The sequence below is a fragment of the Balaenoptera physalus genome (genome assembly GCF_965194825.1).
Source record: "Balaenoptera physalus genome assembly, chromosome: 2".
Lineage (NCBI taxonomy): Eukaryota > Metazoa > Chordata > Mammalia > Artiodactyla > Balaenopteridae > Balaenoptera > Balaenoptera physalus.
This window is the reverse complement of record NC_138883.1, coordinates 116,246,748-116,265,314: the sequence shown is the minus strand read 5'-3', so window position 1 is coordinate 116,265,314 and position 18,567 is coordinate 116,246,748. Positions and strand designations below refer to the sequence as shown.

The 18,567-nt window shown below is 36.4% G+C and overlaps 1 protein-coding gene across 13 annotated transcripts in view; it reads left to right on the top strand.

The window, feature by feature from the left end:
• Nucleotides 1-18,567, top strand: part of MYO9A (myosin IXA) — a 285,101-nt gene that overhangs the window by 119,980 nt on the left and 146,554 nt on the right. For all 13 annotated transcript variants that reach the window (XM_082443570.1, XM_082443569.1, XM_082443573.1 and 10 more), the window contains one exon: nucleotides 5,140-5,335. In XM_082443570.1, coding sequence (XP_082299696.1) covers nucleotides 5,140-5,335 — 196 coding nt within the window. The remainder of the gene's footprint in view (nucleotides 1-5,139; nucleotides 5,336-18,567) is intronic.

The following is an 18,567-nucleotide window of genomic DNA, read 5'->3' as shown; positions in this document are numbered from 1 at the left end:
AATTTGGTTTTTGTTGATATTATTATGAGGAGCCATGAAAAGATTTTTAAGCAGAGGATATGATGTGTGTTTTTAAAAGATTGATTTCTTGGAGGAGAAGGAATAGCAGAGGGAGAGATTGGGAGCTGGGAGATGAATTAGATAGCTTTTTAAAATAGTTGAGGTGAAATGTTAAGGTAAACTGGACCACTGAGATGGCAGTAGAGATGGAGGAGATCTAGATGATTACGAGATATTTTTTGGAGGTACAGTCAGTAAACCTTATTGATGAATTCCAAGTAAGTGATCTCTGGCTATAGCTGGTGGGTGAATTTGAGGTGCTATTTCCTGAGGTGGAAAAGACAGGAAGGAACAGATTTTAGAACAAACATTAAGAATAACAGAGTAGAATGGTGGTTACTAGGGGGTGGGGGAATTGAGGAGATGCTGGCAAAGGATACAGACCTGCAGTTAAATTCTGGAGATCTAATGTGCTACATTGTAATTATAGTAAACATTGTATTTATAGTTAACATTTTGATTATAGCATTGTCTTCAAAGTTTTTAAGAGACCAGATCTTAAATGTTCTTACCACAAAACAAAAAAACGATGATTATATGACATAATGGAGGTGTTTGCTCACTCTAAAGTGGTAATCATATTGCAGTATGTAAATGTATCAAATCAGTATTTTGTACACCTTAAACAATGTTGTGTGTCAGTTATATCTCAATTTAAAAATACAGTCTAAAACAAAAACAAAAAAATATTCATTCATATTATCACGTAGGTTGAAAGTAAATAAAAGGATGGGAAGAAGACACACCAGGCAAACCCTAACTAAAAGAAAGCTGGTATAATTACATTATTATCAGACAAGATAGACTTCAAGACAAGAATTATTATTAGAGATAAATAAGCACATTTCATAACAATAAAAGGGACCAGTTCAACAGAAGACATATCAAAAGTTGTATGTACCTAATGACTTCAGTTCAATTATATAAGCCAAAAGGGGAGCAAAAGTAGAACTAGACAAGTTTACCATCAAAGTTGTAGATTTTAATACGTATCTCTCAGTAACAACAGAATATGCAGACACAAAATCAATAAAAACAGAACAATTGAACAGCAGTACTAAACAACTGACCTAATTGGCATATCATAACTAGATAGTCTTTGGGTGTTTAGAAATTAAGTAAAATTCTTCTAGATAACGCCTGAGTTAACAAACAGATCGCAATTAAAATGATAATATTTTAAACTGAACATTAATGAAGATAACAACATATCAAAATTTGTAGGATGCATTAAAAGCGATAGCTTTAAAAGCATATGTTAGAAAGGAAGACTGGTTGAAAATACACTAGGGAAAGAACAGCAAATTAAACCCCCAAAATTAGAAGAGGGAAATAATAAAGAGCAGACCAGAAATCAATATTATAGAAAGCAGACATACAGGAGAGAAATTAACAAAGCCAGAAGTGAGTTCCTTGAAAGGATAACAGAAAATAATACAGTTGACCCTTGAACAACACTGGTTTGAACGTGGGGGTCCACTTAAACACAAGTGTTTTTCAGTAAATAGGTACTGTAGTGCTACGTGATCCACGATCGGTTGAATCCATGGATACAGCACCATGGATACTATAAAGGGCTAACTATAAAGTTACACGGGATTTTCAACTGCATGGGTGGGTCGGCCTCCGTAACCCCCATGTTGTTCAAGGGTAGACTGTATAAGTAAAAGGTAATCGAAAATAACTAATGAAAGAAAAAAGAAATTCACAGATTACAGATAGCAGAAATGAATAAGGGGATTTAACTACATACACTACAGATATTAAAAAGATATGAACTTATTTTGCCAATAAATTTGACAGCATAGATAAAATGGAAAATGTCATGAAAAATACGTTGCCAAAATTGACACTGGAAAATATAGGAAAACCTGAAAACCCTACGTCCGTTAAATAATTTGTATCAGTAGTTTAAAACTTTACACAAAGGAAATTCCAGGCCCAAATGGTTTCACTGGTGAGTGCTTTCAAACATATAAGCAATACTAGTCATGCATTTTCTTTCGAGTTTGAGATACCTTTAAGATGTATAAATGGATCTCAGACATAACAAGAAATATTTGAGCTGGAAATACAGATTTGGGCTTCATCATTTAGATGGTGTTTCAAGTCATAATTATGGTCAAGATCAACTGATACAAGATGATCGAGGGAAAAATATGAGTACACAAGATTAAACCCTAAGAATTTTCAATACAGAACCAACAGTGGAGACTGAGAACGGACTGCACAACAAGTAAGTAGTAAATCACAGTGTGTTGTTATGGAAGCCAATAGAAGAGAGTTTCAAGGATGATGTGATTTTATGAAATGTACTTAGAAATCTAGAAATATGAAGACAGAGAAACAAGACCATTACATTTGAAAAAGGAAGGTCTCTATCAACATTTGACAGTCCTCATGGAAAAGAAATCTTGAATTTTAGGTTTTATGGTATAGTTATTAATAGGACAGGATGATCTTTGGAGTAGGGCAGACTGATGTTTTAGTTCCTGTTACTGGTACTTATGTTTGACCTCTGATGAAGGTTTATAATTGATTCCACTTTATTGAGTAATTGTTAGAATTAAATAAGTTATGTATAGTGCTTAGCTTAATGCCTGACATTTGTCTGCCCTCAGTAGATGTTTGCTTCTGCTGGTGATTTTTTAAAAATAATTAATTAATTTATTTATTTATTTTTGGCTGGGTCTTCGCTTCTGTGCGAGGGCCCCCTCTAGTTGCGGCAAGCGGGGGCCACTCCTCATCGCGGTGCGCGGGCCCCTCACTATCGCGGCCCCTCTTGTTGCGGAGCACAGGCTCCAGATGCTCAGGCTCAGCAGCTGTGGCTCACGGGCCCAGCCGCTCCGCGGCACGTGGGATCCCCCAAGACCAGGGCTCGAACCCGTGCTCCCTACATTAGCAGGCAGACTCTCAACCACTGCGCCACCAGGGAAGCCCCTCTGCTGGTGATTTTTTTTTTTTTTATTTTTTTTTTTTTTTTAATAAGTTTCTTTTGCTGTTTTTATTTATTTATTTATTTATTTATTTATGGCTGTGTTGGGTCTTCGTTTCTGTGCGAGGGCTTTCTCTAGTTGCGGGCAAGTGGGGGCCACTCTTCATCGCGGTGCGCGGGCCTCTCACTATCGTGGCCTCTCCTGTTGCGGAGCACAGGCTCCAGACGCGCAGGCTCAGCAATTGCGGCTCACGGGCTTAGTCGCTCCGCGGCATGTGGGATCCTCCCAGACCAGGGCTCGAACCCGTGTCCCCTGCATTGGCAGGCAGACTCTCAACCACTGCGCCACCAGGGAAGCCCTGCTGGTGATTTGATTTGAAAATTCTTACTCAGTTTTACTAACTTTTATAATACACACGTTTGCTCAAAGGGTACTTAGGGACCAACTAAGCACCAAGACTTCTGGCTTGTTTCCCCTGTTCTCAGGAGAACCAAGAATTACTAGGAAAGGAAAGCCCTAAAGGTAATAGGACAATTCCAAGCTGCCTTCTGGACATGAGAGTAGATGACGTCGTACTAGGCATGATTCTCACAGAATTCTGAGTTACAGCTGTTCTGTGAAGCTGCAACGACATGGAGTAATTTACTCACCAAGTTTTAATCCTTCCATCTGGCTGTGGTTATAGTCAAATGCCTAGACTGTACGTATCAGTCTGGGATCTTCTTCCAGGAGTGTTAAGCTTCTTGCCCTCCCTATCTTTCTGTGGGTACTTAAACCCATTTTCTTGTGTTCTGTCATCGCCAACCCCCATTGACAGGTGGTTTTAACTGGCTATTTACAGTCCTTAGGTAATCTTATCCAGCTTTAAAAAATCTGTGTGCTGATGATATCCAAATGCATTTTCTGAAATCTCTGTAAGAATCTAGACAAATACATCCATCTGCCTACTTGATGTCTGTATGCAGACATAGTATACTGGTTATAAGTGGCTGAGTTTGAAACTCTGTTCTTCCAGTTACTGTGTGATAGGGGCCAAGATAGTTAACCTTTCTATGACTCACTTTCCTCATCTATAAAATAGGAATAATATCATCTACCTCAAGGAGTTGTTAAGGTGATGAAATGAACTTCAATGAGACAACACATGTAAAATGCTTAGAAGTGTGCCATACACTTAGGAACCTCTCAATAAATGTTACTTGCTATTATCATTATTCTCAGCATCTCAAGCTTCACTTGGACAAAACTTACCTCTTAATCCTCATTTTCTATCCCTATACCTTCTCTTTTCTCTAGTCTTCTCCATATCAGTATATGGTACCTCTACCCACTTTGTTGCTCAAACGCAAAATATAGGTGTTAACCTAATTTTCTCATTCACTCACCATGCCCTAATCCACCAGCAAGTCCTTTGTCCTTACCTCTAAAACATATCCCAAATATGATAACCATTTTCCCTTTCCACTAGTACCATCAATGTAGTCCAAGTCACTGTCAGTTCTTCTTCTGGAATACTGCGATAGCTGGCCTACCTTTTCCATCTTTGTACAGTTCATTCCCTCTGCAGCAATCAGTGTTGTTTATAAAACACCAGTTAGCTCATGTCATTATCCTTCCAGTGGCTTTTCTTTACACTTGAATAAAACCCAAACTCCTAGTTCAGGCTTACATAGCCTACATAGCCTATTTATTTGCTTATTCTTCTACTACTCTCACCCTTGCCAAGAATCCTCCAGTCCCTGGTCTTACTGGTTTTCTCCTAACTTGTTCAACTCATTGCCACCTATAGGTAGTAGGTGTTCCCTTTGAAATGCTGTTCCTGGTCTTCTCATTTCTGGCTCCTTTTTGTTATTCAGCTCTCTTGTCATTTTATGTGATAGTCCTGTAGAGAGTCTCTCCCTGATCAGTGTTTAACAAGCTGCAATAAGATTGTGGAATGCTCATTCTAATTTAAATTAATTATTGAATTAAATAGTTTTAGGGTCAGATGGGACTTTGTAGAGGATATCTATCTGGTCCATTTAGCTGCCTAAAACAGAAGTCACTTCTATAGCCTTATTCAACCACTGTTCATATACGTCACCCATTATCTTCTTGGTTTAATAATTTTTTCAAAAGTAACACTGGTACTTTTTTCATGTAGGATTTCCGGGAAAAAAATACAGATCATATGCGCCCTGACATTGTAGCTCTTCTGAGAAGTAGCAAGAATGCATTTATCTCTGGGATGATTGGAATTGATCCTGTAGCTGTTTTCCGTTGGGCAGTTCTCCGAGCTTTTTTCAGAGCTGTTATTGCTTTCAGGGAAGCTGGGAAAAGACACATTCAGAGAAAAACTGGTAAGCAGTAGACATCAGTATTCTACTATGCTTCTGTTTGTTTTCTTACCATGCCCTAACATCATGTTTCAGATCTAATGAGTTCTGGTGAGTGTATGTGTGTGTATATATATGTTGGTACATTTTTATTAATAAATACTGATAGGAATAATGAGTGTAAAGCACCTGGTATTTATTAGGCATTCAGACATTGGTATGATTTTTAAACAAAAAGTGAAATTATTATTTAATTATATAGAATTTAATATTGATATTTTTCTCTGTTTTCTTCTTAAGTCATAGTTTTGACTACAAATGAAATATAATGTGGAAGCATAAATCAGGAGGCAGAAAAATTAGGATGGAAGTAGTATAGTATAGTGGGGTAACCCAACTTCAGTAATCAGTTGTCATCTCTTCTCTTGACTGATTTTGTGACTATTAGCTGTTTTTCTTGGCGTGTAATACTGCCTTCAATATTATGAGGGTAAAATCAGATAATACATGTAAAGTATCTGTTTATGAGGTGTTAATTTTCTTTTCCTCTTACACTTAACTCAGTTAGCTGGATTTTACTTTAAAAGTTAGAAATGGATAAAACAGGATACTTTTTTGTGTGTCTCCTCCTTAAATCATAAAATATTCTCATTTCACATTCTGTGGGAGGAGCATCTCAAAAGCACTTGCTACCTACTTGAAATGACACTGTTGCTTGCTGTAACTCTAGCCTTAGATAGACCATTGCTGCATGGCGAGGATATTCTAATACATATATAATTATTTAAAACAATTTTTTTTGCCAAGAAGCTTCAGCAGAAGTGCAGGAGGACACACTTTGTGCTTTCAGAACTCCTAGACTTACTCATAGGGCTTTTTGGCATGTGCACTAGCAGTAAAACTTTAAATTCAGCTTTTATGTATTTTAAATGAATGAAATATTTGAGAGATTGTATTTCTGAAATGAGAGGCAAAACTAATTGAATTTCATTTCTGTACTTCAGATTATAATGTGTGCAAACTGGCCTTTGTGGATAGAACTATAGTTTTTTTTTTTTAATAAAAGGAATGTCTTAAAACTGCTTTGCCTTTGCCAAAATTATTTCTAAGAGGCTATCTTTGCAAAAAGCTTGAAAAAATTTTAAACTGAGGTATAATGGACATATAACATTATATTAGTTTCAGGTATATAACATAATGATTCAATATTTGTGTGTACTGCAAAATGGTACCACCCATTACTATACAAAGTTACAAAACTTTTTTTCTTGTGACGAGAACTTTTACAATTTAATCTCTTGGCAACTTTCAAATATGTACAGTACTGCAATATTATTGACTACAGTTACCAGCAAAAAGCTTTAAGGAAAAGTTTTTTCTTTTAAGATGCATTCTTATTTATTACAGTGATCTTATCAATTATGAAAATTTTGAAAATTGATACATATCCTGCTAAGACATAACTGACTAAGATAAGAAACTTTTCTTATATTTACTATTGAATACATTGCTTTCTGTAAAAGTTATTCACATTGAATGTTACTTTGGCATTTAAAATATTGTTTGTGAAAGCTGGTTCTATGTATATTAGTATTAATTAGTACAAAGACATGCAGTGCTACTAATCATCAACAACTGAAATTATCTTTACTTTGATAATTTCTAGATACTTTTTGTTTTCTAATCTAGTTTTGCTTTCTGGCCAGCATAGAGCTTCCACATAATAAACTCTTTTTGAAAACTCTTTTATACTGGGATATAACATGTATACAGAAAAGTGCACAGAACAAAACATATAGCTCAGTGAATTATCACAAAGTGAAAACACCCCTGGAACTATCTTCTAGGTTAAGAAAGAGAATATTAGCAACATGCTAGAAGTCCCCCTTGTATAAACTTCTAAATTTTCACTTTTTATCAAGAAAAAGAAAAACAATAGTTCATTTGCATTTTGAGGCAGTGACTGAGCAGGTTTGTTACAGAGAATAATTGTATTACAGCATATTAGTGTCAGTGCCAAAATTTAGCATTTTTCCTCCCTCTGCACCGCTTACCACCTTCTGTTTTCTGGTGGATTTAGGATAAACGGATATTATAAAATTAGAACATTGTAGTATTGCAAAACAAAAACTAACAGAGTAACTGTGAAAATGAACTAAGTAGTAGATGCAGAACTCTTATAATGACCATAAGTAGTATGCAAACATATCAACGTGGAACAGGATTTGGAGATTATTTAAGCAGAAGTAGAATATATGAAAGGCAGAAGGTAACCCAGTTCAGATCTTGAATGAGAGTAAGAAGAGGTCAAAGATAATATTTCTAATGAAGAAAGAAGATGTAGACTGCAGAAGTGCAATATATTTTCACTTCCTTGAAGACTGTCTTTATAAGATATTTCACTGGACTCTTAGCTGATTGTCAACAAATACCTTGATGGTGAACCAAAAAAATCCTGGATCTTCTTAAGGAATTCCCTAACATTCTTTTTCTTCATCAAGCCAACTGAGCACAAATGAGAATATCAAATTTAAATCTACTTTTGACTTATTTTTTCTTTTTTATAGACTTTCAAATTAGAGGGCACAGTGCCATTTTAAGGTCTTTAAATAAAAATTAATTCAACTTATTCCTTTTAAGAATAAATTTGTTATAGTTGTGGTATGTTATAGCTGGGGCAGGTTATCAGGAAACCATAAAATGTTCTTAGTAGAGTCATATAAATAGGCAGTCTGAGTGAAGCTACATGTTGGCCCTGCTGGGAGGTGGAATTAAAAATGGTAATGATTTTTCTGATCAGCAGTGAGGTATTGGAGTACAGGTATTCCAGTGGTGGCATCCACCTTGCCTCTTATTTACTCCTCCTGAATAAGAAAGAGCCTGGACTAGAAAGTACAGGGGAGATCATAACTTGACCATGAATTATACAGTATGCAGATGTGAGTGCAGTGATGCTTATTTGGTTCTTTTGGAGTTACATAAAAGTATAGCCAAAGAGGAATTTTAATCCATCTAAAAAGACTAGGCAGAGACAGCGAATTCAGCTGTGGCATTGGCATAAGAGGCAAGAACGAGGGGCTTCCCTGGTGGCGCAGTGGTTAAGAATCCGCCTGCCAATGCAGGGGACACGGGTTCGATCCCTGGTCCGGGAAGATCCCACATACTGCAGAGCAGCTAAGCCCATGCACCACAACTACTGAGCCTGTGAGCCGCAACTACTGAAGCCCATGCGCCTAGAGCCCATGCTCTGCAACAAGAGAAGCCACTGTAATGAGAAGCCCGTGCACCACAATGAAGAGTAGCCCTCGCTCACTGCAACTAGGGAAAGCCCTGCGCGCAGCAACGAAGACCCAACGCAGTCAAAAATAAATAAATAAATTAATTAATTAAAAAAAATAAAGGAGGCAAGCACGAGAGTCCAAAGTGTCATTCGGTTCCTTAATCTACAGGGAGAAAAGCTGAAGCCATTCATATAGTGTCTGCAGATAGAGAGCTTTAATGGTTCCCACATAAACTGTTCCTCTTCCCCATCCCACACAATGGACTCCGTAACTCTAATGTGCTCCCATTTGTTTTTGCAAGTGGGAGAAGGATTCCAGTGACCATCTATTTCCAGAAATGACCAAGTACTAAAACTAATTTAGATATCACCTAAACAGGGTCTAGGATCTCTATGCAGTACTCTATCCATAATTCTACCCAGTACTTGAGACAATTAAGAGCATTTTTGTTAACAGACAAAACCCTGACCATTATTTATAAATCAATTCTGTATCAGGCACTATGGTGTGGTGATTAAGAGTAAGGGTTTTAGATTAAATGCCAATGAAATGGTAGAGTAAGGACCTCTGAAAATTCTCTCTTCCATAAAAGCAACAAGAACACTTGCAAAAATTGTCAGAATAACTTTGCTAGAGCTCCATATATTCATCAAAGGCCTTCAGTAATCTGGGAAGTATATATACAAGAAAAAAGGCTGAATATTGATAATGACAGTGCACTTTGTAGTGTTTTAACTTGCACTACTCACCTCCCTCCCTGCCAAGCTCTACGGTAGCCTTGAAAATCAATAGCCTGGAAGCACAATGAAAATCAGCAGTGTGACAACCCCTGGAGGGAATAGAAGGGGGTTGGCGCTCCTTCAAAGCCCCATTCCCAGAGAATATTCAACTTATTTGGTAGCTCCCTGGAAGACCCCACTTACAAGGCTATCTTTTAACCTGACTTGGAGCTTGCCCAGCATGAATAACCTTTTACCTAGGGGTTTTGTCCAAAACAATCAGAAGCAGTTGTTGAACATTGCAACTCTCTGATGCAGTAGATAACAGCTGGGGCAAAAACTAACCAAAACATTTGAAAGGAAAAGCTGGAGAATGAGGTTTCCATAACGGCTATGAAAAGTTCCCATATGTTCATGGGAATCTAGATAGCTATGCACATGCATAGGACTCTATACGTGCCCAGGGCTATGCATATGCTCAGTAAAGACCTGAGGATATCCTGATTTCTTACCTCAGGATAACCTTCAGATTCTGTGCAAGCAGGGCAAGGCAAAGTTGTAAACTGCCTAGCTGAGTGTTGAAGGTATGCACCAACATACACACTCAGTGACCCTTGACAAAAACTGGGAGAATTAGTGGTTTCAGGCATGTAAAGATATCTGCCTTCAATTAATAGCTGACATTTAAGCTAACTGAGCAGAGATTTCCATGGTCACCTGTGACAAACTTTACAGAATTAGTTCAGGAAAGTCCTAAACAAATAGTAGCAACTGTAAGAAACAGCAACAACAGCAAATCCTGGGAAGAGAATTTTCAGAGTTGCCATGTTATATAACTACCCCTGAAAAAATCCAGACATTGATATTACTAGACAAAGTCTTTAAACTATTTTAAATATATTTAAAGACTTAAAGGTAACTATATCTGAAGAACAAAAGGAAAGTATGAGAACAATGTCTCACCAAATGGAGAATATCAATTTTATATACACACACACACACATCAATTTTGAAGTGGAAAAAAATGTACAATAACTGAAATGAGAAATTCAGTAGAAGAGTTCAGCAGCAGGTTTGAATAAGCAGAAGCCAGAATCGGGTGAACATGAAGACAGATCAGTTGAGATGATCTGGCTAAGGAACAGGAATAATAAAGAATGAAGAAAAATAAACAGAGCTTCTAGACTTATGGGACACCATGAGGCATATAAACTTCTGAGAGTCCGGAAGGAAAGGAGGGAAAGGGAAAGAAAGAATATTTCAAGAAATAATGGCCAACACCTCCTCAAATTTGATGAGAAAATTAATATACACATCTAACAAGCTCGATAAACTACAAGGTGGGTGAATTCAAAGAGATTCAAACTTAGATATATCATAATTAAACTGTCTAGAGGTAAAGAGAGAATATTGAAAGCAGCAAGAGAAAAATGATTCATCATGCACAGAGTTATCCTCAGTAAGATTAAAAGTTGATTCATCATTAGAAAGCATTGAGGCTAGAGGACAGCAACTTGGCATATTCAAAGTGCTGAAAGAATAAAACACTGTCAATCAAGAATTCTGTATTCACTAAAACTGTCCTTCAAGATGAATTTATGACATTCCCAGATAAACAGATCCTGAGTGACTGTTACTAGCTGCCCCACAAGAAATATTAAAGATAGTTCTTCTGGCTGAAATGAAAGGACACTAGACAGTAGCTCTAAAGTACATGAAATAATAAAGAGCACCATTAAAGGCAGCTATAGAGTTAAATATAAAAGATAGTAAAAATGTATTTTTTACATTTTGTAACTTTTTTTCCCTCCAATCTGATTTAAAAGTCAACTGTGAAAAAGCAATAATTATTAATCTCTCTTGGAGGGCATGCCATTTTAAAGAGGGCATGCCATGTTATTGTCATGTTATTGCATGACAATACAGCATAAAGAAGGAAGAAGGGAATGAAGCTATATAGGAGGAAAGTTTTTATATACTATTGAAATTAAGTAGCTTTTAATCTAGATTAGATTGTTGTAAATTAAGATGCTAATTTTAATTCCCTTGGCACCTGTTAAGAAAATAACTAAAAAATAATATATAAGAAATGATCAAAATATTAAAATAGTATACTAGAAAACATATATTCAACACAAAAGAAGAGAGTAATGAAAGAAAAGAGGAACAAAAATAATATGTCTTATGGTATATGTGGAAACTAAATAACACACTTCTTAATAGCCAATGGGACAAAGAAGAAATCATAAGGGAAATTAGAAAATAGTTTGAAATGAATAGAAGAAAATATACACCCATATCTTATGGGATACAGCTAAAAGAGTGCTTAGAGGGAAATTTATTTCTCCCTTAGAGAAATTTATCTCTATTAAGAAAGAATATCTCAAATCAATAACTTAATGCCCCACCTTAAGATTCTAGGGAAAAAGGGAAAACTAAACCCAAAGCAAGCAGTAGGAAGGACATAATAAAGAGTAGATCTGAAATAAATAAAATAGAGAGTAGAAAACAATAAAGAAAACAAAACTGAAAGGTACTTCTTTAAAAAGGTAAATGAAATTGACAAACCTTGAGGTAGGCAGACGAAGAAGAGGAGAGAGGAGACTCAAATTACTAATTTGGGGAAAGAAAGGGGGGTGTTGCTGCTGAACTGATAGAAATAAAAAGGATTATAATACTATTAACAGTTGTATGTCAACAAATTAGAACCTAGTGGAAATGGAAAAATTCCTAGAAATATGCTAACAGCCTATACTGACTCCAGAAGAAATAGAAAATCTGAAAAGGCCTGTTACAAGAAAAGAGATTGAATTAGTTATGAAAAAAAATCTTCCCACAAACCAAGGAACAGTGAATTCACTGATAAATTTTATCAAATACTTAATGAAGAATTAACACCAATCCTTTATAAACTCTTCCAAAAACATAGACGATAAGGGAATACTTTCATTCTCAATCTGTGAGGCCAGTATTACCAGCATACCAGATAAGACATCACAAAAATGAAAACCACAAACCAATATCCCTCAACAAAAATCCTCAACAAAATCCTTGCAGACTGAGTCCAGCAATATGTAAAAAGTATTTTACACCATTATCTAGTGGAATTTACCCAGGAATGCAAGGTTGGTTCACCTTAGAAAACTCAAATCAATGTAATACACCACATTGATAGACTAAAGGGCAAAAATCAGATCATCACCTCAATAGACACAGAAGAGGCACTTGACAGACACGAATACCTTTTCATATTTTTCATCATAAAAATGCTGAACAAATTAGCAATAGAAGGGGACTTCCTCAATCTGATAAGGGGACCTGTGAAAAATCCAAAGCTTATATAATTCTTGATGGTGAATGACTGAATACTTTTCCCTTAAGATCAGAAACAAGACAGGATATCTGTTTTCACCTCTTCTATTTATCATTGTCCTGGAAATCCTGGTAAGAGTAATCAGGCAAGAAAAAGAAATAAAAGACATCCAAATTGGAAAGGAAGAAACCATTTTGTTTGTAGATGACATATTTTGTGTAAAATTTCCTAAGGAATCTACAAAAAACTCTACTAGAGATAAAAAATGAGCTCAAGTTGCAAGACACAACGTCAATATGCAAAATCGGTTGTATTTCTAGACATTAACAGTAAACAACCTGAAAACAGAATTAAGTTGGTGCTTCACTTACAAGATCACCAACAAGTATAAAATTCTTACTAATAAATTTAACAAAAGAATTGCAAGACTTGTTCACTGAAACTACAAAATATTGTTGAAAAAACTTAACGAATACTGCAATAAATGGAAAGATATTATATGTTTATGCATTGGAAGGCATAGTTAAGATGGCAATACTGGATCTACAGATTCAGCGTAGTCCTGTCAAAACCACAGCTACCTTTATGCAGATATTGACAAGCTAATCCTAAAATTGATATGTAAAGGAATCCAGAAATGCAAGAAGGACAAAAATTGGAGGATTCACATTTCCCAGTTTGGATTAGGCAGTGGATTCTTAGGTATGACAGGATTAGGTATAAAGCACAAGCAACCAAAGAAAAAATGGATAAATTAGACTTCATCAAAATTAAAAACTTTTGTGCCTCAAAGGATACTATTAAGAGAGTGAAGGGACTTCCCTGGTGGCGCAGTGGATAAGACTCCACGCTCCCAATGCAGGGGGCCCGGTTTTGATCCCTGTTCAGGGAACTAGATCCCACGTGCATGCCACAACTAAAGAGCTGGAGAGCCACAACTAAGGAGCCTGTGAGCCGCAACTAAGGAGCCCACAAGCCGCAACTAAGGAGGCTGCCTGCTGCAACTAAGACCTGGTGCAACCAAATAAATAAATAAATAAATATTTAAAAAAAAGTGAAATGACAACTCACAGAATGATAGAAGATATTTATAAATCTCGTATCTAATAAGGAACTGGTATCTAGAATATATACAGTTCTTGCAATTCAATAGTAAAAAACTAATAACCCAATTAAAAAATGGGCAAAGGATCTGAAAAGACATTTCTCCAAAGAAGATATGGAAATAGTCAATAAAAAACATGAAAAGATGCTCAGTATAGTTTGTCATCAGGGAAATGCAAATCGAAACCACAGTAAGATACAACTTCACATCTACTAGGATGGCTACAATAAAATCGACAGGTAATAACAAATGTTGGTAATAAGGATGTGGAAAAATTGGAAGCCTCATATGCTGCGAGTGAAAATTTAAAATGGTGCAGCCACTTTGTAAAACAGCCTGGTAGTTACATTTTACCCAGCAGTTCCACTCTTAGGTAGATATTTTAAAAGAATTGAAAGCAGGTGTTCAAACAAAAACTTGTACTTGTTGTTCTTAGCAACATATTCATAATAGCCAAAAGGTAGAAACAACTCAAATGTTCAACAGATGACTGGATAAACAAAATCTGGTATAACCATACAATGGAATACTATTCTGTCACGTAAATGAATGAGATACTAGTACATGCTATAACATGGGTGAACCTTGAAAGCATTTTGTTAAGTGAAAGTGTAAGACACAAAAGACCACATGCTGTATGATTTCATTTATATGAATTTTCTAGAATAGGCAAATCTGTCGAGAAAGAATGTAGATTAGTGTTTGCCTAGGGCAGACAGGGAGATAACAAGGGGAGTGATAGTTTAAAAGTACAGAGTTTCTTCCTAAGGACTCCACACAAAAACTACTAGATCTAATAAATGAATTCAGCAAAGTAGCAGGATACAAGAGTAACATTCAGAAATCAGTTGTATTTCTTTACACTAACAATGAAATATCAGAAAGGGAATGTAAAAAAAAAAAAAAATACTGGGACTTCCCTGGTAGTGCAGTGGTTAAGAATCTGCCTGCCATTGCAGGGGACACGGGTTTAAGCCCTGGTCTGGGGAGATCCCACATGCCACGGAGCAACTAAGCCCGTGTGCCACAACTACTGAGCCCTTGTGCCACAACTACTGAAGCCCATGCACCTAGAGCCCGTGCTCCACAACAAGAGAAGCCACTGCAATGAGAAGCCTGTACACCACAACAAAGAGTAGCTCCCCTCTCCACAACTAGAGAAAGCCTGTGTGCAGCAACGAAGACCCAATGCAACCAAAAATAAATAAATAAATAAATAAATAAATAAATAAAATTTTAAAAACCCCAAAAAACCTTTTAAAATTGCACCCAAAAAAAAGTATCTAGGAATAAACCTGACCAAGGAGGAGAAAGACTTATACACTGAGGACTATAAAACATTAATAAAGGAAATAAAAGAGGATTCAAAGAAATGGAAAGATATCCCATGCCCTTGGATTGGAAGAATTAATATAGTTAAAATGGCAATACTACCCAAAGCAATCTACAGATATAATGAGATCCTGTCAAATTACCCATGACATTTTTCACAGAACTAGAACAAATATCCAAAAATTTATATGGAACCATGAAAGACCGAGAATTGCTAGAGCAATCCTGAGGAATAAAAACAAAGCAGGAGGACTTCCCTGGGGACATAGTGATTAAGAATCCATCTGCCAGTGCAGGGGACACAGGTTCAAGTCCTGGTCTGGGAAGATCCCATATGCTGCAGAGCAACAAAGCCTGTGTGCCACAACTACTGATCCTGCACTCTAGAGCCCATGAGCCACAGCTGCTGAGCCCATGTGCCACAACTACTGGGGCCTGCACGCCTCGAGCCTGTGCTCTGCAACAAAGACAAGCCACTGCAATGAGAGGCCCGTGCACTTCAGCAAAGGGTGGCCCCCATTCACCGCAACGAGAGAAAGCCCATGTGCAACAATGAAGACACAACACAGACAAAAATAAATATTAATTAATTAATTAATTAAAAAAAAACAAACAAAGCAGGAGGCATAACTCTCCCAGACTTCAGACAATACCACAAAGTTAGAGTAATCAAAACAATGTGGTATTGGTACAAAAACAGGCATACAGATCAATGGTACAGAATAGAGAGCCCAGAAATAAACCCATACACCTGTGGTCAATTAATCTTCAACAAAGGAGGCAAGAATATAAAATGGGAAAAAGTCTCTTCAGCAAGTGGTGCTGGGAGAGTTGGACAGCTGCATGTAAATCAATGAAGTTAGAACACACCCTCACACCATGCACAAAAATAAACACAAAATGTCTTAAAGACTTAAACATAAGACATGACAGTATAAAACTCCCAGAAGAGAGCAAAGGCAAAACATTCTCTGACATAAATCATACCAATGTTTTCTTAGATCAGTCTCCCAAGGCAATAGAAGTAAAAACAAAAATAAACAAATGGGACCTAATCAAACTTACAAGCTTTTGCACAGCAAAGGAAACCATAAAAAAACAAAAAGACGACCAATGGAATGGGAGAAAATATTTGCAAGTGATGCAACAGACAAAGGCTTAATCTCCACAGTATACAAACAGCTCATACAACTCAACAACAACAAAACAACAACCCAATCGAAAAATGGGCAGAAGACCTTAATAGACATTTCTCCAAAGAAGACATACAGATAGCCAGTAGGCACATGAAAAGATGCTCAACATCACTAATTATTAGAGAAATGCAAATCAAAACTACAGTGAGGTACCACCTCACACCGGTCAGAATGGCCATCACTAAAAAGTCTACAAATAACAGTGTTGGAGAGGGTATGGAGAAAAGGGAACACTCCTACAATGTTGGTGGGGATGTAAGTTGGTACAGCCACTATGGAAAACAATATGGAGGTTCCTCAGAAAACTAAAAATAGAATTACCATGTGATCCAGCAGTCCCACTCCTGGGATCATTACTTGATTGACTTTGAGAGGGGTAGGGGTGGTATTTACTGGAAGGGAATGAAATAACTTGCTGAGGTGATGGAAATGTCCTGTATCTTGATTGAGGATTATATGATATAACTGTTTGTTTAAGCTCATCAAACTGTATACTTGAGATTAGTGGAGTTTACTGTATGTGAAATATACCTTTAAAAAAATGGCCCTAAGGCCTGGGAGCTGGCATTATAGAAACTATTATAGGATCAGAGACATGGCTTCAGGTTTGAATGATACAGTGGAGCCGGGATTGAGCCCCTGTTTTATATGGTGTAGGAGCTTCAAAGAGCTTGAACTTTTCTGTCACTGAAAAGATAATTGTAAAACTGTCTGTTGGTCTTGCCTAGAAGAACAAGAAGAATCATATCAGTATGTGTTAGGCCTTAGATAAAGTTTGAAAAAAAAGTTGCCTAAAAAAATTAGTGCCCCGTATCTTCTTCACCACGCAAGAGGATTTATGCTGTTTGTTTGGTGCATAATCTCAACCTAAGAAATTATGAAAACTAGGCTAGGAACTTAGCATAAGCAAACACTAAATAAACCTCTTTTAAGAGTTTGAGACTCCACTGAAAATGTACTTATAAAACCATCCTAGGAAACCAAACCACCTTGACAGGGAGTTGGTACACACAACAGAGAGGAGTATCACTTTAAGGTTTGGAAATAGTATTATAGTCTGTAAAGCAGTGTTTAAAATTGTTAAAGAGTTAAAAGAAGGCATAGAAAGCAGAATGAAAGAACAGAAGTTAAAAAAAAACCAAAACCCTAAGTTGTAGGTATGATGATGAGACACAAAACAGTCAGTGAGACACAAAACAGTCACAGATATAAAATTACCCATATCCAAATGGCATTGCCACAATTTATTTCGATAAAATAGAAAATTGAGTACAGAGGCTGTAGTCAAGTTGAGCGAGTTTTAATTGAAGATTACATAATAATTTACTATATTTAATATTCTGAACTCCTATATAAAACACTTTAATACCATAATCTTCTTAAATTATTTCTGACTAACAATGTATCATTAGCTATTGTGAAGGGCCTGAAAGTCTGTTGATAACTTTCAAAAATTACAATTTGGATGGAGTATGAGTAGAACGCACCAGGTGGTTTTTTCCTCAAATGGTCCCCCTCAACTGATGGCTTACCCTAACCCCTAGCCCCACCCTGTTACTAACCAAGTGCAGCCTCATCTGAGCCTAAGCATTCCTTCCCCCACCAAGAGTCCTGTGAAGGAGGGGATTATTGAGAATAGAATATTTTTATTGAGGTATCTTTTGACTAAGAAATGATGGTAACTTGGTAATACTTGTCTCTTTTTGAAACATTGAACATGTACAGCTATGGACTCTCTGTACTGGATAAATGAGATAGTGTTTTATTAGCTTACTTTTTAATTACAGGATACGAAATGTTTTTTTTTTTAATTTTACAAAAGCCTGATATATCTATCTATATCTATATCTATATCAGATATCTGTTTCTATATCTGTCTATCTATAATCTGATGTTATGGTATCATGAGATTCTGTCTCTTTAACTAAAACATGGATGCCTATTCTCTTAATGTAGATATTCAGTTTAAGGAATTATAGTTTGGTTAAACCATGCAAACCTCTTTGAATTACTCTGCTTCTGTTTAACTTTTAAAATGATTCTGCCTTGAGAACTATTCATAGATAGTATCTTATTCCTAGTTATACAGTAAATATGTACTAATGGAACTTTAGTTCATAATTATGTGTTGCTTAATTTGCCTCCATCTATTGTTAAACTATTCACTTTTATTTTTTAAAGGCAAACCTACATACATTTGAACTTCATGTCCTAACTCTAGAGATGTTCTTGTGTAAATGATACTTGACTCCTCCCAAACCTGGAAAACCTGAATTCTCTTTTAAATCCATTTATTCCTAATATTTATGG